General features: G+C 46.8%; 1 protein-coding gene across 1 annotated transcript; it reads left to right on the top strand.

Moving 5' to 3' along the window:
* The first annotated feature begins 564 nt into the window (after positions 1–564).
* On the top strand, positions 565–24,622 carry LOC115130710 (FACT complex subunit SSRP1-like). Its single transcript, XM_029662106.2, has 18 exons — positions 565–658; positions 1,234–1,312; positions 2,358–2,543; positions 12,165–12,270; positions 12,487–12,680; positions 12,841–12,941; positions 13,172–13,301; positions 13,506–13,609; positions 13,771–13,899; positions 14,534–14,758; positions 14,849–14,921; positions 16,141–16,264; positions 16,526–16,568; positions 21,487–21,616; positions 22,240–22,407; positions 22,572–22,669; positions 22,794–22,995; positions 24,055–24,622. The coding sequence occupies exons 2-18, from the start codon at positions 1,259–1,261 to the stop codon at positions 24,118–24,120; spliced, it is 2,133 nt and encodes a 710-aa protein (XP_029517966.1). The 5' UTR covers positions 565–658; positions 1,234–1,258; the 3' UTR covers positions 24,121–24,622.
* Positions 24,623–27,395: the final 2,773 nt, after the last annotated feature.

Below are 27,395 nucleotides of genomic sequence, written 5' to 3'. Positions count from 1 at the left end.
AAAATATTTTGGAAGCTTTAGAAATGCATTTGTTAATGTCTACATTCGTTTTTTGCCACATTTATTCAATTAAAACACCTTAATGCATCCCCATTGATTATATTATGTGAGCTAAGTATACTTTTTGAGATTACTAATGATACTGCCCCCACTACAACAAAACAATACTTAAATACATGTAATTTAGTCTTTTAAACATTTAATTGAAATACAGTACAATTCCATTCATTCCTACTGAGGACTGCTCCTACTGGGGAGTGCCAATATGGCCGACCGGTGGCTTTATCATCATCCATCCATCATCACAGTGAACCATTATTTTAACAGGTTGCTGCGTGCACCCCTTAGTGGTGGTGAGCAGTCATTGCAGGCGGTTCTGAAAACGATGAGGGTTGCGTTTCATAAAACAAGGCCTTACTAAAGACTGAAAGCTTTCGTATTAAACAATTCTAATCTGTTTCTAGAGGAAGCCAATTTGTTTATGTTAGTGTCAGGCGAAAGACCAACACAGCCGAGCATCTTTAAAAAGTGTTATTTTCTGGTAAGAAGAACGAAACGGAAGTAAATGCTAAAGTAGCATTGATTTATTTCCGGTGACGTCAGCTCTTGCCTTGACGCTTCACGCGGGAAACGGCCAGGTCTCCTCATCACATTTACAGTAAGACATCAAGTTTTTGTTCTTTTTATTTAGGGAGATAAATAGTGGATTGCAAATATATGTGTATAAAACTAGATCAAATAGACAAGTAAAATTGCCCTAGCTACTATTGATCCATAGGAATTAAATAGTTGACGAAGCAACTCAACATCATCACTAGCCAGCTAGCATGCTAGCCACACTCGACTGGCATCCATTTACTAGCAATCTCGTTACATGTCCAGCTATCTAACGTTCTACGATAGATAGCTAGTTAGTATCTGCATGTTCTAGCCAGAAATAAAGCAGCTTGCTCATTGTTGTTCACTTACTACTAAGCCTTTATAACCGCATTGAGTTGTCACGCTAGCTGTCGTATGTTGTTATTGGCTAGCTACTTAGCCTAACTACATGTTTTGATTTTGCAAAGCTAGCTAGCTAATTAGATATTAAATGAAATGGCAACAACAGTCTGTGTCACCCGTTGACTCTCAGAGGAATTAGAAAAATAGCTGGATATATTACAACGTGGGCTCCTCTGAATTAACATTGCTAGCTTGCTAACTGTTTGACATGGTCTTCCTCTGCGTCCTCAGCTGAGCATCACTTGTAGAGGCAGAGATGGGAGACACGCTGGAGTTCAACGAGATCTACCATGAATCCAAGGGGTCCTGGGTCAGTAACTAGCTATTCAAATGCGTTCCCAATAATATTGCAATAAGTCACAGATTTGGCACATTGCGCACATGTTACACATTAAATATGCATTGACGCAAAAATGACAGTCATTATGCTAGCCAGCAAAATAGAACTAGATTGGCTGAACGTGAAATTGATTTCAATATGCTGGAAATATATATGCCTATGTATGTAGCCTACTGTATTTATCTTTTAATGCGGTCATCTTGGTTTTCATTTGAAGCATCTGTTTATCCTTTGCTTGTTTGTAGCAATTGCAAAGACATTGGCAACTTTCTATGTCGTCATCTTCGTTCTGAAGTTACCGGTGGTCACAGAGACAGATAAACATCTGGATTCCATGTTTAGCTGAGATAATCTGTCTGTACAGTGACGCGGAAGGACAAAAAAAGCATTTTAACGATGTACTTAGCTGTTTTAGTAGCGGTCTGAGGCAGTCGGTAAATAACCAGCATTTTCAATTGCAACTTTACTAACAAAGGTTTTGGGAAACAGCTCAGAGACTTTAAAGATGCTCCTACAAACGTTCTAATGACGAACTTACCCTTAAGATGCTTTTGGAAAACCGGGCCCTGATTAGTTGAATCAGGTCTGTTAGGCCTGCCAGGGGTCAATGTGGAACGAATGCCTGCACACCCTGTGGGTCTCCAGGACCAGGGTAGAAGTAGACATGGATATTAGGGTTGGCACTCTACCAGTATGAAGAGGACTTAATTCCTTGAGGAAAACACTCCTAATGTTAGCAACAACTTTTTATGTTGTCACCCAGAGTCACATTTGTTTATTAGCGAGCAATAGCACATTATATTTGACAAAAGTAGGTTTTAAAGGATCATAGAGTGAAGTCTTTGCTTCGTGTTTTCTTTTTAGCCAAGGAAAATTGAGTATTGTAATATATATACCAATAAATTGCCACAATCTGGCACTGGCACCAACCAAAACTCGGCATCTAGCTACTAGCGAGTTTGTCAATCGCAGTAACCTAAGTGTATTTATGTGTGTGTGTGTGGTCTCTCTGCAGAACGACGGTCGTCTGCGGTTCAGTAAGCAGAATGTGGTGTATAAGAGCAGTAAGACCGGGAAGGTGGACAACATCCCGGCAGCAGAGCTGTCTGTGGCCACATGGAGGCGTGTGTGTCTGGGATACGGCATCAAACTGGCAACCAGCAACGGCCATGTCTACAAATACGACGGCTTCAGAGACACGGTGAGGCAGTGTGTGAACGAGTGAGGGAATTTGTTTGAAAATGGTTGTGTGAGCGATGGCTGTGGTTTTGTGTTAATTTGTGAGTTCTGTGTGGGTAGGTGTCGGGTGAGCTTTTAGATAAGTCTGTTGATCTGTTCACACGTGACTGTGTATGTGTACTGTGCACGAGTGGATCTGTGTGTCTCTGCATGTGTTAATGTGAGTGCATGTGTGTACAATCTAGCCTTACCAGTGCTGCTACAGATCTCCTGAGGTTAGCTGCTATAGAGAGAGAGAAGGAAGGCTGTTCTCCTGAGGTTAACTGCTATAGAGAGCTAGAAGGAAGGTTGTTCTCCTGAGGTTAACTGCTATAGAGAGAGAGAAAAGGAAGGCTGGTCTCCTAAGGTTAGCTGCTATAGAGCGAGAGAGAAGGAAGGCTGGTCTCCTAAGGTTAGCTGCTATAGAGCGAGAGAGAAGGAAAGCTGTTCTCCTGATGTTAGCTGCTACAGAGAGAGAAGGAAGGCTGGTCTCCTGAGGTTAGCTGCTACAGAGAGAGAAGGAAAGCTGTTCTCCTGAGGTTAGCTGCTACAGAGAGAGAGAAGGAAGGCTGGTCTCCTGAGGTTAGCTGCTATAGAGCGAGAGAGAGAGAAGGAAGGTTGGTCTCCTGAGGTTAGCTGCTACAGAGAGAGAAGCTAAGGTGGTCTCCTGAGGGTAATCGTTGTATTTTTGAAGATGGGATCTTCTGAGGGTTTAGACAACGGTGTCACTGTCACTGGTGAGGAATTGGTTAGTGGAGCAGCCAGCGAGTCAGTCACTTTGATGTGTACACCCTCTATATCCTCTAGGGCTGACCCCCATTGTTGTCGACTGGTCGATAGGCTGTTGTTCGACCGAGATTTCTTTAGTCGAGCTGTAGCAACATAAAAAAAATCTTTGTGTACAATACACCAGTCTGATTGGCGCCTGTCTGAGTGGACTGATCCATTGTGGAGGCCGTGGGGATGACACAGTCCATCACTAAGATGTGATACTGAAATTGTATATAGTTAAATTATGTACGAACAATGGTGTAACACAAATCAAAAGTATATTTTATAACATATGCTATTTTTCCCCTGTTGGATAGTGGACTGCGTTTCTGAAACACGTCAATGCGCTGTTGAATTGACACCTTCTAGACCATGTTGCTATGTGTATTCAGACCCCTTGACTTTTTCCAAATTGTGTTACGTTACAGCCTTTTTCTAAAATGGATTAAATTGTTTTTCCCCCATTCAAATCTACACACAATACCCCATAATGACAAAGCAAAGTGAGGTGTTTATACATTTCTGCAAATGTATGAAAAGGAAGGGGGGGAAATGAAATATCACATTTTACATAAGTATTCAGTCCTATTTGGTCTTGTGGCATATTTTGGTTAAACTTTCCCCAATTCAATGGAATTGCAACCCTCTGCATGCACAGTGCATTTTCCCGTCACATCTGCAGTGCACTCTTCCATCACATGTACAGCTGATTCTCAAGATCTTGCAAACTAATGAGATGCTATTGAGCCCACACTACTACACTGTCTGAGCCATGGACCACATGCTTTCTGGTAAGTTTTGATTACAATACTTGGTGTGGTGAATATATTTTATAGGACATGCATGATTTTTTGTTAACTAGTATACAGTAGCCTACAGCAAAGTGTGTTTAAATCATTTCTAACTTGTTAACAATTTCTTCTAGTTAGTTTTTGCAACCCTGTGTGTTTCAGCTTGCTTGAGCCTGCTAACTGAGGAGTGTTAATTCACCTGTTTCCATACATGTTTCATGTTAGAACATTTGTTACAAAGGAGTTGTTTAATCTAATTGCTTAACTATTTATCTGTACATGGAATTTTATTTGTCGTTTATTTTGTGTGTTATCGTCTTTACAGGACAATGCCACAGGCACTAGCTGACGTGTGGAGACATTTCACCTCAGCTAATGCAGAAGGAAAAGCTGTGTCAAATCATGTGAAGAATGCAACGAAGATGCAGAATCATCTGGCCAAGTGCATAAAGTTCTGTCAGCTCTCACAACAAGCAACCTCTGACAAAAGTCCCTCAACTTCTATTTGAGGTGAAAATTATGAATCAGACACCTTATCGATAGCAACAGCTCATGGTCCTCCTGGAATCAGATGTTTTTTTGACTCAATGGAGGAACGTTGTCAGATAAATTATGATGAATGTCTTGCTCGAGCTGTGTATGCAACTGGTTCACCTCTGATGCTCACAGGCAATGTGTATTGAAAGAGATTTCTGAATGTGCTTCGCCCCGCATACACCCCTCCAACTAGACATGCTTTATCTACACATTTTCTGGATGCAGAGTTCAAGAGAAGGTCAAGCAAATCATAGAGAAAGCAGACTGTATTGCAATCATCTCTGATGGGTGGTCGAATGTTTGTGGGCAAGGAATAATTAACTACATCTCCACCCCTCAACCAGTATTCTACAAGAGCACAGACACAAGGGACAACAGACACACCGGTCTCTACATTGCAGATGAGCTGAAGACCGTCATCAATTGACCTTGGACCACAGAAGGTATTTGCACTGGTGACAGACAATGCTGAGAACATGAAGGCTGCTTGGTCTAAAGTGGAGTAGTCCTACCCTCACATCACACCCATTGGCTGTGCTGCTCATGCATTGAATATGCTTCTCAAGGACATCATGGCACTGAAAACAATGGGTACACTCTTCAAGAGAGCCAAGGAAATGGTTAGGTATGTGAAGGGTCATCAAGTTATAGCAGCAATATAACTCACCAAGCAAAGTGAGAAGAATAAGAGCACCACATTGAAGCTTCCCAACAACACCTGTTGGGGTGGTGTTGTCATCATGTTTGACAGTCTCCTGGAGGGGAAGGAGTCTCTCCAAGAAATGGCCATATCACAATCTGCAGATATGGACAGCCCCATCAAGAGGATCCTCCTGGATGATGTATTTTGGGAGAGAGTGGTAAGCAGCCTGAAACTCCTGAAACCAATAGCAGTAGTCATTGCACGGATTGAGGGAGACAATGTCATCCTGTCTGATGTTCAGACTCTGCTTGCAGATGTAAGAGAAGAAATCCGTACTGCCCTGTCCACTTCACTGTTGCTCCAAGCAGAGGAAACTGCAGTTCTGAAATGCATCCAAAAGCGTGAAGACTTCTGCCTCAATCCCATACACGTGTTGGACCGGTGTTTGCCTTTCCAAATCATGTCCTATCAATTGAATTTACCACAGGTGGACTCCAATCAAGTTGTAGAGACATCTCAAAGATGATCAATGGAAACACGATGCACCTGAGCTCAATTTCGAGTCTCAAAGCAAAGGGTCTGAATACTTATGTAAATATGGTATTTCTGTTTTTATTTCATACATTTGTTAAAATTTCTAAAAACCTGTTTGCTTTTTCACTATGGGGTATTGTGTGTGGATTGATGAGGGGGGGTAATTGAGTCCATTTTAGAATAAAGCGTGGAGATATTCAAAGGGTCTGAATACTTTCCGAATGCACCGTACCTACAGAAATAAGACCGATCCTGCGCCTGTAGCCTGTCTTAGCGTTTGGTTAACGGCTTACTGATTCCGTGAACAGCAAGCCTCACACAACAGTTTCCTAAATTGGCCTGTTTTTAATCTTTACTCTGCTGTAATAAAGGATTTATACTTTTCTTTGCGTTAGACCAGCCTCTCTGGTATTGTTTTTTTCATTGATTTAGTATTATTTAATCTGTTACAAATGATGCTTCTAATAATAACCCTCTTTTTCCTTTGATCTCCTTTTTGTTAATACTATCATTATAATAATTACTTTCATTATTAGTAGTAGGCATAGTATAGCAGCCTTGTATAACCACCATCGATCGAGCTGTCGTCCTAAGAGTGCAACCTGTTTAGTCTTAATTTTGTAACTTCCTTGGGCCTATATTTCAATACTTACAGGCTATTGTAACAATCAGTCATTTATTTGTTCATGTCATCACACAGCATACATTTATGATGTGAAATGTAATCAAGCATTTTAGTTTTAAAATAACAAAGGGGCCATTGAATAATTAGCGTAAATAATAAATTGGCCTAAACCATTTTTAGTCTTTGCTGTAATAAAGGCTTTACCCCCCCCCCCCCCCCCCCCCCAAAAAAAACTTATCCAACACACTCTCTGGTACGCCTATAATTTATTTTGTGTTTACATTGTTCCAAACGGTCTGAAATTATATTGTAATCTAACAGCACCTGTTTGGCGCACACACAGGCCTAATGTGCACGCCGCGCTTGCTCCATACCTTCTTTTTCTTGATCTCCAGTATTTCCCATAACTAGTCAAATGTATTCCTCACATCTGACTTCCCCTTTACCTCCTGCGCAACCAGTAAGCATTCCCCCGTTTCAAATGTATTTTTAACGTCATCTGCTTCCATTTTGCGGTCACGTGTTAATAAGGTGTTCAGAGTTTGTTCTAACCAATTTATTTATGATGTGCTGTAGGTCAGGCCCTAGGGTTGAGGGAGTGTTTTTTTTCCCTAAACAAATGAGGGATTTCGGTAACAGAACTTTTCAGTAAGAAATGACTGTAATAATGTTGCAGCTTCGTCAACAAGGACAGCGCGATCAACACTGATGTTCTCTGGTGGTCTCTACACCAGTGAGGACAGAGTCAACGGGTGCTCGTCACACAGTTACTCGCTGTCTTTAAATAAATATATATATATTTTATTTTTTACACGGCTCAGCAAGTCTGAGCCAGGCGGCACAATCAAGTCAATTGTGGTCGAACTCCCTCTAGTTATTTGTCTTTTAATTATTTAATCAAACAGTGCGCGTAAAGCATCAGACAAGCTCAGAGCATATAGTTGATTTAATTAAAACACATAGGATGTGTCAGTCGAATCATTTATGAAAAAATAAATGTCTAAGAATTTCGACCAATCAATTGGTCGAAAGCTCAGACGACTCTTGGTCGACCAAGATTTCTTTTAGTCAGGGACAGCCCTAATATCCTCACTGGTTCGACACCACCTCAGCCTACTTCTCATGTACAGTACCAGTCAAAAGTTTGGACACACCTACTCCATTTATTTTTTTAAAACTATTTTCTACATTGTAGAATAATAGTGAAGACCTCAGCACTATGAAATAACACATGGAATCATGTAGTAACCGAAGAAAGTGTTAAACAAATCTAAATATATTTTAAATGTGAGATTCTTCAAATTAGCTACCCTTTCCCTTGATGACAGCTTTGCACACACTTGGCATTCTCTCAACCATCTTCACGAGGTAGTCACCTGGAATGCATTTACATTAACAGGTATGCCTTGTTAAAAGTTAATTTGTGGATTTTCTTTCCTTAATGTGTTTGAGCCAATCAGTTGTTTTGTGACAAGGTAGGAGTGGTGTACAGACGATAGGGCTATTTGGTAAAAGACCAAGTCCATGTTATGGCCCGACCAGCTCAAATAAGCAAAGAGAAACGATAGTCCATCATTACTTTAAGACATGAAGGTCAGTCAATGTGGAAAATTTCAAGAACTTTCTTCCAAGTGCAGTCCCGAAAACCATCAAGCGCTATGATGAAACTGACTCTCATGAGGACCGCCACAGGAAAGAAATACCCAGAGTTACCTCTGCTGCAGAGGATAAGTTCATTTCGGATCAAGTTCAGATTTCAGCCTATATAAATACTTCATCGAGTTCAATTAACAGACACATCTCGACATCAACTGTTCGAGGAGACTGTGTGAACCAGGCCTTCATGGTCGAATTGCTGCAAAGAAACCACTACTGAAGGACACCAATTAGAAGATGACTTGCTTGGGCCAAGAAACACAAACAATGGACATTAGACCAGTGGAAATCTGTCCTTTTGGTCTGAGTCCAAATTAGAGTTTGTTGTTGTTGTTCCAACTGCCATGTGTTCGTGAGAATAGAGTGGGTGAACGGATGATCTCCGCATGTGTAGTTCCCACCGTGAAGCATGGGGGAGGAGGTGGTGTGGTGGTGCTTTGCTGGTGACACTTGTCTGTGATTTATTTAAAATTCAAGGCACACTTAACCAGCATGGCTACCACAGCATTCTGCAGTGATACACCATCCTGTCTGGTTTGCACTTAGTGGAGCTATTGTTTTTCAACAGGATAATAACCCAACACACCTCCAGACTGTGTCAGGGCTATTTGACCAAGAGGGAGATTGATGGAGTGCTGCATCAGATGACCTGGCCTCCACAATCACCCGATCTCAACCCAATTGGGATGAGTTGGACCGCAGAGTGAAGAAAAATCAGCCAACACGTGCTCCGCATATTTAGGAACTCCCTCAAGATTGTTGGAAAAGCATTCCTCATTAAGCTGGTTGAGAGAATGCCAAGAGTTTGCCAATGTAGAAAAATACAAAAAATACAAAATAACGTATATTTGGGTACAAAAATAAAATCCAAATTAAAACCATAGCAGGGCATAAACCGTCATTATTCCTCCTCATACACAGATAACTTTTTTTGTTTGTTACATGATTCCATATGTGTTATTTCATAGTTTTGATGTCTTCACTATTCTACATTTTAGAAAATATTTACACACAAAAAAAACTTGAAAGAGGAGGTGTGTCCAAACTCTGGACTGGTACTGTATAGACAATGTGTTGAATGTCTGTGCTGAACAAGTAATGATAATGTATTTGAATTGGGACTGGTGAATTGCACTGATGACGTATCACATATCTGTTTACTAATTTGGTACCTCTTGTAAACAGCACTGCACTTACCCTGAGTTCGCTTTGCACTGATCTGGACTCCACTGTGTTAGCCGTAACTGGGTCTATTCCCGAGGCACAATTGACAAAACTTAAACAAAGGGGGCCGACACACTGGGAGGGACAATCCTGTCCAATAGAAAACACTTGTTTTTCATTTCCTTTTGCAAAACTCGGTGTCCACTAATGCATTGAACCCTGGTGTCAAGATAACATGGCAACATCTGTGTTACAGAGCATCTTATTAGTTAGGGGGAGAGGAACAGGGGTGTTGGAATGGAACACATAGGGGACAGGGAGGGGTGGAGGGAGGATTGGTGCAGGAGGAAATTGGTGTGTGTGGAGGATGGGGAGGCTGGGATGAGTGATTATTATGGCTGTGTCATGTAAGCAACAGCACTCTGCCAAAGGAGTAATGAAGGATGGTGCTCTACATATTGGAGCTGATGAGGACAGCAGGAACACACACACATTGATATGTACATCTTTACATAGTTACCGGTCACTCATTACACACACGCACAGATTTATATCCAGTATATACTATATAATGTAAACTTAGGTCTGTATATACGGGCTGTCACACACAAACACAATGTCTTCATTCATCTTTACAAACACACGCACCGATGCTGTCAACACACTGATCTGATGTTCTATACACACACAGATGGACACGCATTCACAGTCTGGCGAATATTCTCTCTCTGTCCAACACACACACACACACACTGTGGGCTTTCCCACTCTCTTCTAACCGAACACGGGTTTTCAAACGGGGCTTTTCAAACTGGGGTCCAAGGTACTGCAGGGGGTTGGCAATGTTTTAGAAAAGTCTACAGGAACAGTTGGCCTGCTAGCTATTCCTGTTCATCCAACGCTGGGGAAGTAGATGAATGGATTCATTGCTAAAATCTCAAACAATCCCTTTTAATATGGAGGAAATTACAGTAATTTCAGCTAATTACAGGGTTTTTTCTGTGTAGAAAATTCTTAGGCGGGTCATCTGAGTGCACATTTTTGGGTTGGAAAAAAGTTTGTGTCAACTTAACCCTTTACACTCGTGGGAATGGGCCTATATGGAGAATTAGGGTTGGGACGATACCAGTACTGCGGTACTCGTTGGTATCGTGGCAAGGAAACCAAGCAGATTTGTCTTCTTTAGGAGAACAGACCAAATGATGATGTCATCCTGAGTCGCATTTGATTTCCTTTCCTTGTTAAACTATAATTGACATAAAACAGGGTTTTAAAGGACCAAAGAGTTTGGTCTGCTTCGTGTTTCCATTTTTGCCATGTAAAAAAATATTGCTTATCTTGTATCATCTCTAATTGGATAGGAAATGTTTCTTACAGAAGAAATATGAAAAACATATTCATAACCATGGTAGCAATTGAAAAGTGACAGTTTTGAGTATATGGGAAAATTATTAGACCAAAGGTGAGGACAGAACAGAACCGTTCAGCTGACACAAGACTGAATTTGAAAAAATCTCCTATCGTCCTATCGCTGCAAGGGAGAGGTGAAGGTCGAAAGCCTTGCGTCGTCCGAAACACAACCCCACCAAGCCGCACTTCTTGGCACAATGTACGCTTAACCCGGAAGCCAGCTACACGCACCAATGTGTCGGAGGAAACTGCAAAATTGTCTCAACTTCATGCTGTTTAGAATAACTGGAAATTAGTTTAGAATCTGAAAAGGTTTCTCTCGACTCAGTGGGGGAAAATGTGTAGAATTACAGAAAATGTGCTTGAGAACAGCAAAATGTTCTCGCCACTGCCAAGATACAGCACCTTCACCTCTCTAGCTAATGGGCTCTGTTAGAGTTTACACTTCCAATGAACTGTGGGGAGGTCAAAATAATGAAACTGTACCAAATCAATGTGGATGACTTTTACCTGATGACAAGGCATCTATTGTTTTGCTAACATGATGGGGTCGCTGGTTTTCCTGGTCAGGGGTCGCTGGTTGTCCTGGTCAGGGGTCCCTGGGTCGCCGGTTGTCCTGGGCAGGGGTCGCTGGTTGTCCTGGTCAGGGGTCCCTGGGTCGCCGGTTGTCCTGGGCAGGGGTCGCTGGTTTTCCTGGTCAGGGGTCGCTGGTTGTCCTGGTCAGGGGTCCCTGGGTCGCCGGTTGTCCTGGGCAGGGGTCCCTGGGTCGCCGGTTGTCCTGGCCAGGGGTCCCTGGGTCGCCGGTTGTCCTGGGCAGGGGACCCTGGGTCGCCGGTTGTCCTGGGCAGGGGTCCCTGGGTCGCCGGTTGTCCTGGGCAGGGGACCCTGGGTCGCCGGTTGTCCTGGGCAGGGGTCCCTGGGTCGCCGGTTGTCCTGGGCAGGGGTCCCTGGACAAGAAAGGTTTGAAAACCCCTGACCTAACAGACAAGCTGATACCCAGGTGCACAAGCTCTATTTCCCACACGTTCTCCTTTTCCTCTCTCAAAAACACACACATGCACACTGTCCTTTCACACACATACACACTGTCCTTTCACACACATGCACACTGTCCTTTCACACATCACACATATACACACTGTCCTTTCACACACATGTGGAAGTAATTGTGGTGTGTGTCTGGGTGCTCCAGCTCTAATCGGGCCGGCAGGATAAATAAACGGGCTGATTTTTAAGCTGCGAGAAGGAGAGCGCGACCAGAAGGAGAGAGCGACCAGATTGAGCTGTGATTAATTAGCCTCCTCATCAAAGGGGAGGAGAGAGGGGTGTTTCTTTGTTTTTCACTGAATAGTGTGGTGGGCAGTAAGAATTTAACTGAACATCTTTACTCTCTGTTTTCTATTTTGCTTTCTCTCTGCCTCCCCCTGTCGTCTCCCTCCACCCCCCCTCGTCTCTCGCTCCCTCTCTCTGCAGGATTATGAGAGGATCTCTGAGTTCTTCAAGGCCAACTACAAGGTGGAGCTGACAGAGAAGGACATGTGCGTGAAAGGCTGGAACTGGGGCACTGCTAAATTCTCTGGTAAACAACACCCTCTAAATGTCACTGAACACTTATCACACAACACCAACAGAGGATCTGATCACCCTGCAATTCCCTCCTGGCTGGCAGGTTTACAAAACAACCCTTTTCATCTCTGGATCTCTCTTACTGATCCGTTGTAGCATTCCTCCAGCTATGTAGTGGTGCATTATGGGAGCTGTGGTTTTTGAACCCCTCTTTCCCCGCTCTCCGCAGGTCCATTGTTGTCGTTTGACGTGAATGACAGCTCCGTGTTTGAGATCCCCCTGGCCAGCGTGTCCCAGTGTGCCACCGGGAAGAACGAGGTGACGCTGGAGTTCCACCAGAACGATGACGCTGAGGTCTCTCTCATGGAGGTCCGTTTCTACGTCCCCCCCGGCCCCGCAGACGAGGGGGCAGACCCCGTGGAGGTAACCCACGCTCTACTCTGTCCTGCTGCTGGCTGAAAATGGAGTGATCGTCGGTGCCTTACTGGCTTCACCCCAGTAGATGGCACCACCACTACAGCTGTCCCTATATTCAGCGGTGGTTATTCCTGTTTTAACCCTGTGTCCCTGTCCTCCCTGTCAGGCGTTTGCCCAGAATGTGCGGTCTAAGGCAGATGTGATCCAGGCTACAGGAGATGCTGTGTGTGTCTTCAAAGAGCTGCAGTGCCTCACCCCCAGGGGCAGGTACTGTGGCATCAGCACCACCAACCACTATTCATCAGTATTATCCGTCGTTGCTTTGTTGAATATTACTCTCCATTTATCAGATTGATCCACATTGTTCGCTTGGCTCAACGCTAGCCCCCCCCCCCCCCCCCCCCAAAAACGAAAACCTACCACATACTAGACACACACCCACTTTGAAGGCAGGCCTCCCTCTCCTTCACCCACGTTCTTCTCCCTCTGTGCGTCAGGTATGATATCCTCATCTACCCCGCCTTCCTGCACCTCCATGGTAAGACGTTTGACTACAAGATCCCCTACACCACCGTGCTGCGTCTCTTCCTGCTACCAAGCAAGGACCAGAGACAGATGTTCTTCGTTGTAAGTGTGTGTGTGTGTGTGTGTGTGTTTGAGGTGAGTGGTTGACAGTCGAGTGTAGATTGTGTTAAGATGGTGTCGGGGGCCACCGAATGTGCAGACAACACAGTGTAAATGCAATCATTCTCACTTCAAAGCCCTTGCCATCGTCTTCAATTCATAATCATTCTTCTTCTACGCCCCCCTCCCCCCCCCTGCCGTCTGTAGATCAGTCTGGACCCGCCCATTAAGCAGGGACAGACGCGTTACCACTTCCTCATCCTGCACTTCTCTAAGGAGGAGGAGCTCAAGCTTACCCTCAACATGAGCGAGTGAGTGGGAGAGTGAAACGACAGCAGCTCAACACTGCATGGGAGAGGGAGAATGAACACTTAATACAATGTCTGTTTCCCTCTTCTCTCCCCCCCTCTCTCTTTGGGCCCTCTCCCCCGTTCTTTCTCCCTCTCCTGCCCCTCTCGCTCCCTCACCGAAGGGAGGAGGTGGAGAAGCGTTATGAAGGGAAGCTCAGCAAGAACATGTCAGGTTCTCTCTATGAGATGGTCAGCAGGGTGATGAAGGCTCTGGTCAACAGGAAGATCACTGTGCCCGGAAACTTCCAGGGGTAAACGCACACAGACACACCGGATCGCCAACACATCCACGCACAACACACACCGGATCGCCAACACATCCACGCACAACACACACCGGATCGCCAACACATCCACGCACAACACACACCGGATCGCCAACACATCCACGCACAACACACACACGCGATCACCAACGCACAACAAACACACGCGATCACCAACGCACAACAAACACACGCGATCACCAACGCACAACAAACACACGCGATCACCAACGCACAACAAACACACGCGATCACCAACGCACAACAAACACACGCGATCACCAACGCACAACAAACACACGCGATCACCAACGCACAACAAACACACGCGATCACCAACGCACAACAAACACACGCGATCACCAACGCACAACAAACACACGCGATCACCAACGCACAACAAACACACGCGATCACCAACGCACAACAAACACACGCGATCACCAACGCACGCAGAATCACTTGCAAAATATGCACCAATGTTCCTCCTCTCTTCCTGCAGTGTAAACCCTTTGGGCCTGTACACTGTTCCTCTGCCGAGGCATGACATTATAAACGCGCCATGAAACACTGTGTGATGTCCCTCAGAATAACTGAGTCTGCCTCCTCTCCCCTGTAGTAACACCCCTGGGGCCCAGTGTATAACATGTTCCTACAAGGCTCAGTCCGGCCTGCTCTACCCGCTGGAGCGGGGCTTCATCTACGTCCACAAGCCCCCAGTTCACCTGCGCTTCGAGGAGATCTCCAGTGTCAACTTCGCCAGAGGCACCACCACCACGCGCTCCTTCGACTTCGAGGTGGAGACCAAGCAGGGGAACCAGTTCACCTTCAGCAGCATCGAGAGGTATTAGAGGGGACGGAGAAATGCGCAGCCTACAAGCTCCCGTGTTGATTCTGTGTGGAATTCACGGTTCCTGTTTCTCTCTCGTCACAGGGAAGAGTACGGGAAGCTGTTTGACTTTGTCAACGCCAAGAAACTCCACATCAAGAACCGAGGATTCAAGGAGGTAACCTTTAGGAGATGTTTACTGTGGTGGACATACATTCAACTCCTCTCCAAGATAAATGATGTGTTTATAAATATTGATGATGTCACTCTCTTCTTGTCTGTCTGTTGTGTACCCCTGAAGAAGAAGGTTGGTATGGTTACGGGGGTGTGGGAGTGTTGGCTTGATTTTTGGTTTGGAGCGATTACTGCTCGCATGGTGTGTGTGTTTTGGGGGGGGGGCTTGTGTCTGTGTATGTTTTTTTTGGGGGGGGGGGGCTATAATTCTAATCATGGTGGTTGATTTCAGTGAAGAACCATGAATGATTTACTAATCGGTATATGATTGCTGGTTATGCTTATCCACAGATGTGTTTTGGAGAGTGTGTGTGAAAGAGAGAGGTGTGTGTGTGGTCTCGTTCTTCTATCCTCATGGGGACCGGAAATCCCCCAAATTCTCCAAGGATAGTAAAACGAGGGGGAAAAATCTCCGTTGTGGGGACATTTCCCAGAAAATCTATTTTAGGCTTAGGGGTGAGGACTACGATCGGGGTTAGGGAAAATAGGATTTTGAATGGAAATGTAATTTAGGTCCCGGCGAGGATAGTAAAACATGCTGTGTTTGTGTGTGGGGGAAGCTGCCTGCATTGTCTTCACTAATGTATTGCAGTGTGTTAACTGAAAGATGAAACACATCCTCTAAACCAAATACAGGAAGTCCTGATTTTTACTCCCAGAATGCTCTCTGGTAATATAAACAGCCCACTCTGTCCATCATTGCCCCACTCCGTTGCCCTGGGTGGTAGTCGCCACGGCAACAAACGATTACCTTGAGGTCACCTGACTGGTAAAGAACTACAAAGGATCATGTCTTCCACTTCCTCCTGTTTGTCTCGCTTCTTAGCTTTTAACTTAGGGAGACTCTCATTACATTTCCTTGATTCCTCGCATCCTCTATCGATTCCTCCTCAAAACACATTAGATGAGGTCAGAGGTCTTTGACCTTCTCATCCAAAGGGTTTTAAGGACGTGAGGAATCAAGGAAATGCAATGAGATTCTCCCCTAGTCTCCATTCCCAGCAGTAGTCCTAAAGGTAAGGAGGTAAGGAATTGTAAAGTGTTGGAACACAGCCCCTTCTGTACAGTAACCTGCTGTCCATAGGAAGAGATACAGGGCCTTGTGGAGCATCATGGGTAGTGTAGTCTCTGACTCTCTGCTGCCCCCCCGACATGGTATAAAGGCTAAGAACAACGAGTACAGTGACTCAGACGACGACCAGCACGATGCCTACCTGGAGAGGATGAAAGCCGAGGGCAAGATCAGAGAGGAGGGAGATGGCAGCAACGACTCAGACGAAGAGACCGGTGAGTGACAGCTCCCGCAGCTATTAGGGTGGACAGGCCGCTATGTGCCAGCTCCCGCAGCCAATAGGGTGACCAGACCGTTGATTGACAGCTCCCGCAGCCAATCAGGGCCTCCCTAATAGAGCTCAATGGGACTCATTCATACATGAAGAGATTTAAATACGTCGTAGGTCTGACTATTGTGAGCTAGTTGTGTCGCTGTCCAAGAGAGCAGCGGGTTTGGGGGAGAGCTGTGTTACTGATGTTCTCTCTTTTTACTAGATGAGTCTTTCAACCCTGGAGAGGAGAGTGATGTCGCTGAGGAGTGAGTTTTTACCCGTCATCCCTCACTCACTCTCCCATTGCCTACTTCAGCCCCCCCCCCCCCTCTCTCTCACTCCCCTCTCTCTCCCTCTCTGTTTAACAGTATTCCTCCCCTCTCTCTCTCCCTCCCCTCTCTCTCCCTTTGTTTAACAGTGTTGCTCCCCTCTCTCTCCCTCCCCTCTCTCTCTCTCTGTTTAACAGTATTCCTCCCCTCTCTCTCTCCCTCCCCTCTCTCTCTCTCTCTCTCTCCCTCTCCCTTTGTTTAACAGTGTTGCTCCCTCTCTCTCCCCCCTCTCTCTCTCTCTCTCTGTTTAACAGTATTCCTCTCTCTCTCTCCCCTCCCCTCTCTGTTTAACAGTGTTGCTCCCCTCTCTCTCCCTTTCCCTCCCCCTCTCTGTTTAACAGTGTTGCTCCCCTCTCTCCCTCCCCTCTCTGTATAACAGTGTTGCTCCCCTCTCTGTTTAACAGTGTTGCTCCCCTCTCTCTCCCTCCCCTCTCTCTCCCTCCCCCCTCTCTGTTTAACAGTATTCCTCCCCTCTCTCTCCCTCTCTGTTTAACTGTGTTGCTCCCCTCTCTCCCCCTCCCCTCTCTCTCCCTCCCCTCTCTGTTTAACTGTGTTGCTCCCCTCTCTCTCCCTCCCCTCTCTGTTTAACAGTGTTGCTCCCCTCTCTCTCCCTCCCCTCTCTGTTTAACAGTGTTGCTCCCTCTCTCTCCCTCCCCTCTCTCTCCCTCCCCTCTCTGTTTAACAGTGTTGCTCCCCTCTCTCTCCCTCCCCCTCTCTGTTTAACAGTGTTGCTCCCCTCTCTCTCCCTCCCCTCTGTTTAACAGTGTTGCTCCCCTCTCTCCCTCCCCTCCTCTCTCTCTCCCTCCCCTCTCTGTTTAACAGTGTTGCTCCCCTCTCTCCCTCCCCTCCTCTCTCTCTCTCTCCCTCCCCCTCTCTGTTTAACAGTGTTGCTCCCCTCTCTCCCTCCCTCTCTCTCCCTCCCCTCTCTGTTTAACAGTGTTGCTCCCCTCTCTCCCTCCCCTCTCTGTTTAACAGTGTTGCTCCCCTCTCTCCCCCTCCCCTCTCTGTTTAACTGTGTTGCTCCCATCTCTCCCCCTCCCCTCTCTCTCCCTCCCCCTCTCTGTTTAACAGTGTTGCTACCCTCTCTCTCCCTCCCCCTCTCTGTTTAACAGTGTTGCTCCCATCTCTCTCCCTCCCCTCTCTCTCCCTCCCCTCTCTGTTTAACAGTATTCCTCCCCTCTCTCCCCCCCCTCTCTGTTTAACAGTGTTGCTCCCATCTCTCCCCTCCCCTCTCTCTCCCCCTCCCCCTCTCTGTTTAACAGTATTCCTCCCCTCTCTCCCCCTCCCCTCTCTGTTTAACTGTGTTGCTCCCATCTCTCCCCTCCCCTCTCTCTCCCTCCCCCTCTCTGTTTAACAGTGTTGCTACCCTCTCTCTCCCTCCCCTCTCTGTATAACAGTGTTGCTCCCCTCTCTGTTTAACAGTGTTGCTCCCCTCTCTCTCCCTCCCCTCTCTCTCCCTCCCCCTCTCTGTTTAACAGTATTCCTCCCTCTCTCTCCCTCTCTGTTTAACTGTGTTGCTCCCCTCTCTCCCCTCCCCTCTCTCTCCCTCCCCTCTCTGTTTAACTGTGTTGCTCCCTCTCTCTCCCTCCCCCTCTCTGTTTAACAGTGTTGCTCCCCTCTCTCCCCCCCCTCTCTGTTTAACAGTGTTGCTCCCCTCTCTCTCCCTCCCCTCTCTCTCCCTCCCCTCTCTGTTTAACAGTGTTGCTCCCCTCTCTCTCCCTCCCCCTCTCTGTTTAACAGTGTTGCTCCCCTCTCTCTCCCTCCCCCTCTGTTTAACAGTGTTGCTCCCCTCTCTCCCTCCCCTCCTCTCTCTCTCCCTCCCCCTCTCTGTTTAACAGTGTTGCTCCCCTCTCTCCCTCCCCTCCTCTCTCTCTCTCTCCCTCCCCCTCTCTGTTTAACAGTGTTGCTCCCCTCTCTCCCCCTCCCCTCTCTCTCCCTCCCCCTCTCTGTTTAACAGTGTTGCTCCCCTCTCTCCCTCCCCCTCTCTGTTTAACAGTGTTGCTCCCCTCTCTCCCCCTCCCCTCTCTGTTTAACTGTGTTGCTCCCATCTCTCCCCCTCCCCTCTCTCCCTCCCCTCTCTGTTTAACAGTGTTGCTACCCTCTCTCTCCCTCCCCTCTCTGTTTAACAGTGTTGCTCCCATCTCTCTCCCTCCCCTCTCTCTCCCTCCCCCTCTGTTTAACAGTGTTGCTCCCCTCTCTCTCCCTCCCCTCTCTGTTTAACAGTGTTGCTCCCCTATCTCTCCCTCCCCCTCTGTTTAACAGTGTTGCTCCCCTCTCTCCCTCCCCTCCTCTCTCTCTCCCTCCCCCTCTCTGTTTAACAGTGTTGCTCCCCTCTCTCTCCCTCCCCTCTCTCCCTCCCCTCTCTCTCCCTCCCCCTCTCTGTTTAACAGTATTCCTCCCCTCTCTCTCCCTCCCCCTCTCTGTTTAACAGTGTTGCTCCCCTATCTCTCCTCCCCCTCTGTTTAAGTGTTGCTCCCCTCTCTCTCCCTCCCCTCCTCTCTCTCTCCCTCCCCTATCTGTTTAAGTGTTGCTCCCCTCTCCCTCCCCTCTCTCTCCCTCCCCTCTCTGTTTAACAGTGTTGCTACCCTCTCTCTCTCCCCCTCTCTGTTTAACAGTGTTGCTCCCCTCTCCCTCCCCTCTCTCTCCCTCCCCTATCTGTTTAAGTGTTGCTCCCCTCTCCCTCCCCTCTCTCTCCCTCCCCTCTCTGTTTAACAGTGTTGCTACCCTCTCTCTCTCCCCTCTCTGTTTAACAGTGTTGCTCCCCTCTCTCTCCCTCCCCTCCCTCCCCTCTCTGTTTAACAGTGTTGCTCCCCTCTCTCTCCCTCCCCTCTCTGTTTAACAGTGTTGCTACCCTCTCTCTCCCTCTCCCTCCCCCTCTCTGTTTAACAGTGTTGCTCCCTCTCTCTCCCTCCCCTCTCTGTTTAACAGTGTTGCTCCCCTCTCTCTCCCTCCCCCTCTCTGTTTAACAGTGTTGCTCCCCTCTCCCTCACCCTCTCTGTTTAACAGTGTTGCTCCCCTCTCTCCCTCCCCTCTCTCTCCCTCCCCCTCTCTGTTTAACAGTGTTGCTCCCCTCTCTCTCTCTCTCCCTCCCCCTCTCTGTTTAACAGTGTTGCTCCCCTCTCTCCCTTTCCCTCCCCCTCTCTGTTTAACAGTGTTGCTCCCCTCTCTCTCCCTTTCCCTCCCCTCTCTGTTTAACAGTGTTGCTCCCCTCTCTCTCCCTCCCCTCTCTGTATAACAGTGTTGCTCCCCTCTCTCCCCTCTCTGTTTAACAGTGTTGCTCCCCTCTCTCACCCTCCCCTCTCTCTCTCCCCCTCTCTGTTTAACAGTGTTGCTCCCCTCTCTCCCTCCCCTTTCTCTCCCACCTCCTCTCTGTTTAACAGTGTTGCTCCCCTCTCTCCTCCCCTTCTCTGTTTAACAGTGTTGCTCCCCTCTCTGTTTAACAGTGTTGCTCCCCTCTCTGTTTAACAGTGTTGCTCCCCTCTCTGTTTAACAGTGTTGCTCCCCTCTCTCCCCTCCCCTCTCTCCCTCCCCCTCTCTGTTTAACAGTGTTGCTCCCCTCTCTCTCCCTCCCCCTCTCTGTTTTACAGTGTTGCTCCCCTCTCTCTCCCTCCCCTTTCTCTCCCTCCCCCTTTCTGTTTAACAGTGTTGCTCCCCTCTCTCTCCCTCCCCCTCTGTTTAAGTGTTGCTCCCCTCTCTCTCCCTCCCCTCCTCTCTCTCTCCCTCCCCCTCTCTGTTTAACAGTGTTGCTCCCCTCTCCCTCCCCTCTCTCTCCCTCCCCCTATCTGTTTAAGTGTTGCTCCCCTCTCCCTCCCCTCTCTCTCCCTCCCCCTCTGTTTAACAGTGTTGCTACCCTCTCTCTCCCCCTCTCTGTTTAACAGTGTTGCTCCCCTCTCTCTCCCTCCCCCCCTCCCCCTCTCTGTTTAACAGTGTTGCTCCCCTCTCTCTCCCTCCCCCTCTCTGTTTAACAGTGTTGCTACCCTCTCTCTCCCTCTCCCTCCCCTCTCTGTTTAACAGTGTTGCTCCCCTCTCTCTCCCTCCCCTCTCTGTTTAACAGTGTTGCTCCCCTCTCTCTCCCTCCCCTCTCTGTTTAACAGTGTTGCTCCCCTCTCCCTCACCCTCTCTGTTTAACAGTGTTGCTCCCCTCTCTCCCTCCCCTCCCCTCTCTCTCCCTCCCCTCTCTGTTTAACAGTGTTGCTCCCCTCTCTCTCTCTCTCCCTCCCCCTCTCTGTTTAACAGTGTTGCTCCCCTCTCTCCCTTTCCCTCCCCCTCTCTGTTTAACAGTGTTGCTCCCCTCTCTCTCCCTTTCCCTCCCCTCTCTGTTTAACAGTGTTGCTCCCCTCTCTCTCCCTCCCCCTCTCTGTATAACAGTGTTGCTCCCCTCTCTCCCCCTCTCTGTTTAACAGTGTTGCTCCCCTCTCTCACCCTCCCCTCTCTCTCTCCCCCTCTCTGTTTAACAGTGTTGCTCCCCTCTCTCTCCCTCCCCTTTCTCTCCCACCTCCTCTCTGTTTAACAGTGTTGCTCCCCTCTCTCCCTCCCCTTCTCTGTTTAACAGTGTTGCTCCCCTCTCTGTTTAACAGTGTTGCTCCCCCTCTCTGTTTAACAGTGTTGCTCCCCTCTCTCTCCCTCCCCTCTCTGTTTAACAGTGTTGCTCCCCTCTCTCCTCCCTCTCTCTCTCCCTCCCCTCTCTGTTTAACAGTGTTGCTCCCCTCTCTCTCCCTCCCCCTCTCTGTTTTACAGTGTTGCTCCCCTCTCTCTCCCTCCCCTTTCTCTCCCTCCCCCTTTCTGTTTAACAGTGTTGCTCCCCTCTCTCTCCCTCCCCCTCTCTGTTTAACAGTGTTGCTCCCCTCTCCCTCAGGTATGACAGTAACGCGTCGGAGAGCGACAGCGGCAGCGGAGGGGATGGCAGCGGTGATGAGGGAAAGAAGAAACTTGCAAAGAAGGCCAAAGTCGTGAAAGAGAAGAGGGAGAGGAAACCACGCAAAGAGGTGAGAGAGAAGAGGGATTAGGAGTAATCTAGAAGAGGTGAGAGAGAAGAGAGGGATTAGGAGTAATCTAGAAGAGGTGAGAGAGAAGAGAGGGATTAGGAGTAATCTAGAAGAGGTGAGAGAGAAGAGGAGAGGGATTAGGAGTAATCTAGAAGAGGTGAGAAAGAAGAGGAGCGGGATTAGGAGTAATCTAGAAGAGGTGAGAGAGAAGAGAAGCGGGATTAGGAGTAATCTAGAAGAGGTGAGAGAGAAGAGGAGCGGGATTAGGAGTAATCTAGAAGAGGTTAGAGAGAAGAGAGGGATTAGGAGTAATCTAGAAGAGGTGAGAGAGAAGAGGAGCGGGATTGGGAGTAATCTGGAATAGGAAAGAGGTGAGAGAGAAGAGGGATTAGGAGTAATCTAGAAGAGGAGAGGGAGAAGAGAGGGATTAGGAGTAATCTAGAAGAGGAGAGGGAGAAGGAGTAATATAGAAGAGGAAAGAGGAGAGAGAAAGAAGGGGGAATAGATTAGTTATATCTTTGTTTATTATGCTTGTATCAGAGAAAAATATACCTTTTCGACCTATGGCAGCACTTCCAAAATGGATGTATTTATGCTCATGTTTCTCTCTGTCTGTCTTTTAGAAGAAGCAGAAGGACACGAACGCCCCCAAGAGGCCGATGAGTTCCTACATGCTGTGGCTCAACTCCAGCCGCGAGCGCATCAAGTCTGAAAACCCCGGAATCTCCATCACAGAGATCTCCAAGAAGGCAGGAGAGATGTGGAAACAGATCGGGAAGGAGGACAAAGAGGTGAAGGAGGGGGAATGCTTTCTCTACTCTCTGTTTCCCATATTCTGCCTCTCTCTCTCATTTTTCTTTTGTATAAAATAATTGTCACCCTAGCAAACTGTAATTCTGTATTTAAACCATTATTTAGGAAAACAGATTGATAACAAAAGGTTTGTCTCTGCAAGGAATGGGACGGGAAGGCAGAGGAGGCTAAAAAGACCTATGAGAAAGCCATGAAGGAATACAGAGAGAGTGGTGGAGGCTCCTCCACACCAGCCAAGAAGTAGGAGACCGCACACACACACACACACACTACCAGGTGCACATAGAAGCTCTTAACACACACACTCATAACAACCTCAATCTTACAACCATCTTGACCCTAGAGTTCCATTTCTCTCCATCAGGGAGAGCAAGAAGAAGGCGGGAGGCAAGAAGGAGGACAAGAAGAGGAAGTCTGGTGGAGGAGAGAAAGAAAAGGAGCAAGGAGGAAACGACAGCTTTAAGAGCCGAGAGTTTATCTCCAGCGAGGAGAGTTCATCTGAAGGTGAACGCAAGAAGGCCAAGAAAGCCAAGAAGGCCAAAGGCAAACCCCAGAGCAGGGACAAGGTACTGCACTGTCACCATGGCAACAATAGGATGAATTGACCGGATGAATTGATGAGATTATCATAGTGAAGAATATCTATCTCTCTGTGTGTGTATCTCTCTGTCTCTCTCTCTCTGTGTGTGTGTGTGTCTCTCTCTCTGTGTGCGTCTCTCTCGCCCTGTTTCTCTTGCTCTCTCGCTCTGTGTCTCTTGCTCTCTCGCTCTGTGTCTCTTGCTCTCTCGCTCTGTGTCTCTTGCTCTCTCGCTCTGTGTCTCTTGCTCTCTCGCTCTGTGTCTCTTGCTCTCTCGCCCTGTCTCTTGCTTTCTCGCCCTGTGTCTCTTGCTTTCTCGCCCTGTGTCTCTTGCTCTCTCGCCCTGTTTCTCTTGCTCTCTCGCTCTGTGTCTCTTGCTCTCTCGCTCTGTGTCTCTTGCTCTCTCGCTCTGTGTCTCTTGCTCTCTCGCTCTGTGTCTCTTGCTCTCTCGCTCTGTGTCTCTTGCTCTCTCGCCCTGTTTCTCTTGCTTTCTCGCCCTGTTTCTCTTGCTCTCTCGCTCTGTGTCTCTTGCTCTCTCGCTCTGTGTCTTTTGCTCTCTCGCTCTGTGTCTTTTGCTCTCTCGCTCTGTGTCTCTTGCTCTCTCGCTCTGTGTCTCTTGCTCTCTCGCTCTGTCTCTTGCTCTCTCGCTCTGTGTCTCTTGCTCTCTCGCTCTGTGTCTCTTGCTCTCTCGCTCTGTGTCTCGCTCTCTCGCTCTGTGTCTCTCGCTCTCTCGCTCTGTGTCTCTCGCTCTGTGTCTCTCGCTCTGTCTCTCGCTCTGTGTCTCTCGCTCTGTCTCTTGCTCTCGCGCTCTGTGTCTCTCTTGCGCTCTGTGTCTCTCGCGCCCTGTCTCTCTTGCGCTCTGTCTCTCGCGCCCTGTCTCTCTTGCTCACTCACGCTGTGTCTCACTCGCTCTGTGTCTCTCGCACCCTGTCTCTCGCTCGCTCTGTGTCTCTCTCGCGCTCTGTGTGTGTCTCTCTCTCTCTGTGTGTCTCTCTCGCTCTGTGTGTGTGTGTGTGTCTCTCTCTGTCTCTCATTGTGTCTGTCTCAGGAGTCTGAGGAGGAAGAAGAGAAAGCAATGACCACACCCCCCAGCTCTGAAAATGACTCTGACTGAGGAGAGGGGGAGGAGCCTCGCTGGACCTGCTGAAGACATCGCAACGAATAGGGAACATTTGGACAAGTTTACTCAGTGACCGGTGCACGAAGAAACGCAGATCATATCATATAAACACACACACTAAGCGTTAAATGGACCAATAATTTGTACCCCCGCTCTGATGTCCTACACATTCTCAGAAAGTCAATACCTCTTGCTGTGCTGACAGACTATTTGTTTTCCTGATGCTAAATAGAGGGTTTCTCAACAGACTTAAGTCCGATCTATCCAACAGCATATTATGTACTACATTACCCATGATTCTACTGGGTTCTATTCTATTCGCCCCATGGGGATGGTTGTAGTTCAGTAGCACTGAGACATGCAGAGGGGTCTTCAGTCTTGAGATTTTAAACTGTTTAGAGAAATTAAGAACTGCAATTCTGTGCGTTTTTGTTTATTTGCCATGTCAAGTTTGTCTTTTTCAAAGTGAAATAATACATCTTTTTTTTAAATAAAATGTGAGTGATTGTTTGTGGGCACTTGAGGGAGTTAAAGGAACTGAGATGGGTGGGTGGGTGGGGGGGACATTTGGGAGGATTGGGATGGAGCCAGGTGAGAGGATTAAAGTCTTCTATGAGTGGAGGACTATCAGGTAGAGGAATGAGATTTAAACCAATAGAGACTGGTCTCCTCCCTGAAATGAACCTCAAGACCACAAGCTCACACACACACACACACAGTTGGCTATAATATGTTGTGAGGTCAGCAACTACATCAGATGGAAACATCAAACGGAGGCAGATGAGGACCGCGTTAACACACCCACTTACACAAATGAAGTACACACACTTTTTATGCTTTCTGTTAACTGGCTCTTCATTGAGCTTGTTGTAGATAGTTTGACGTTAGCGGCTGTACTGAGAGATTAAATGCATGAAGGTTTATTATGCTACGTTGTTCAGATGTGCCACATTGGCCAATAAACAAATCGTACATCTGGAAATATGAACCTATGTTGTTATAGGCTCAGGTTTTGCCCTTTGGAATTGGAGGAGAGGAGAGAGAGGCAAAGAACTGTATAATGGCAGAACAAGACCGGTTGTTGTCGTGAGTGTGGAGGGAAGGGACAAAAGGTGAACCATGAGAAACCTCATCCCGGATGCAGACAGTTGTTAAATGTTCAATGTAGCTGTTTTTTTTATCTCAATATCAAATCATCTCTGGGTAACAAGTTCCTCACTGGGATTGTTTTCAATTAAAATGTTTTTTTTTTTTTTTTAATGCTCTCAGCAAAGGGCAATTTCTCGAGCAAGAATTTTGTTAGGACTGTCTGGGAGGGGTCTGAGTGGGGAAGGGGAAACTGAAAATTGGTCTCAACTAATTTGGCGCTCTTTTCAAACAGATCATACACTAAAAGGGCTTATCATAATTTTCACAATTTCACAGTATTATTCCAAACGCATAGTGTGGAAATATATACAACACAGGCAAGTCAAGTTTTTGAGTGCACTGGGGCGTTAAAATGAAGAGAGGACCTTAAATGATTTTCCTGCTACTTATATACAGTTGAAGTCGGAAGTTTACATACACCTTAGCCAAATACATTTAAACTCAGTTTTTCCACAATTCCTGACATTTAATCCTGGTACAAATTCGCTGTCTGAGGGCAGTTAGGCTCACCACTTTAGTTTAAGAATGTGAAATGTCAGAATAATAGTAGAGAGAATTATTTATTTCAGCTTTTATTTCTTCCATCACATTCCCAGTGGGTCAGAAGTTTCCATACACTCAATTAGTATTTGGTTGCATTGCCTTTAAATTGATTAACTTGGGTCAAACGTTTTGGGTAGCCTTCCACAAGATTCCCACAATAAGTTGGGTAAATTTTGGCCTATTCTTCCAGACAGCTGGTCAGGTTTCTAGTCCTCCTTGCTCTCACACGCTTTTTCAGTTCTGCCCACACATTTTCTATAGGATTGAGGTGAGGGGTTTGTGATGGCCACTCCAATACCTTGACTTTGTTGTCCTTAAGCCATTTTGCCACAACTTTGGAAGTATGCTTGGGGTCATTGTCCATTTGGAAGACCCATTTGCGACCAAGCTTGAACTTCCTAACTGATGTCTTGAGATGTTGCTTCAATATATCCACATCATTTTCCTACCTCATGGTGCCATCTATTTTGTGAAGTGCACCAGTCCCTCCTGCAGCAAAGCACCCCCACAACAGGATGCTGCCACCCCCATGCTTCACGGTTGGGATGGTGTTCTTCGGCTTGCATGCTTCCCCCTTTTTCCTCCAAAAATAACGATGGTCATTATGGCCAAACAGTTCTATTTTTGTTTCATCAGACCAGAGGACATTTCTCCAAGAAGTACGATCTTTGTCCCCATGTGCAGTTGCAAACCTTAGTCTGGCTTTTTTATGGCGATTTCGAAGCAGTGGCTTCTTCCTTGCTGAGCGGCCTTTCAGGTTATGTCGATATAGGACTTGTTTTACTGTGGATATAGATACTTTTATATTTCCTCCAGCATCTTCACAAGGTCCTTCGCTGTATGACGGCTGCGTGGTCCCATGGTGTTTATACATGCATACTATTGATTGTACAGATGAACGTGGTACCTTCAGGCGTTTGGAAATTGCTCCCAAGGATGAACCCGACTTGTGGAGGTTTACAAAATAAATTCTGACGTCTTGGCTGATTTATTTTGATTTTCCCATGATGTCAAGTAAAGAGGCACTGAGTTTGAAGGTAGGCCTTGAAATCCACAGGTACACCTCCAATTGACTCAAATTATGTCAATTAGCCTATCAGAAACCTCTAAAGCCATGACATAATTTTCTGGAATTTTCCTAGCTGTTTAAAAGGCACAGTCAACTTAGTGTATGCAAACTTCTGACCCACAGGAATTGTGATACAGTGAATTATATGTGAAATAATCTGTAAACAATTGTTGGAAAAATGACTTGTGTCATGCAGAAAGTAGATGTCCTAACCGACTTGCCAAAACTAGTTTGTTAACAAGTAATTTTGTGGAGTGGTTGAAAAACGAGTTTTAATGACTCCAACCGAAGCGTATGTAAACTTCCGACTTCAACTGTATGGTTTAACTAATCAGGGATGGTTGTTTCAGAGTTAATTATAATGATAGTTGTTGGCAAGGCAGCGTAGAGACAGTGGTTGTAGAGTGGGGTCAGAATAGTAAGGGTGGTTATTAAAAGGGGATGGGTGGGAGGGTCGGTTTTTAAAAGGGGATGGGTAAGGTGGGGAGTGTGGTTTTTAAAGGGGATG

This window comes from Oncorhynchus nerka, linkage group LG6 (assembly GCF_034236695.1).
Source record: "Oncorhynchus nerka isolate Pitt River linkage group LG6, Oner_Uvic_2.0, whole genome shotgun sequence".
NCBI classification, from domain to species: domain Eukaryota; kingdom Metazoa; phylum Chordata; class Actinopteri; order Salmoniformes; family Salmonidae; genus Oncorhynchus; species Oncorhynchus nerka.
Note: the sequence above shows the minus strand (reverse complement) of the source record. Positions and strands in the feature narration are given on the sequence as shown.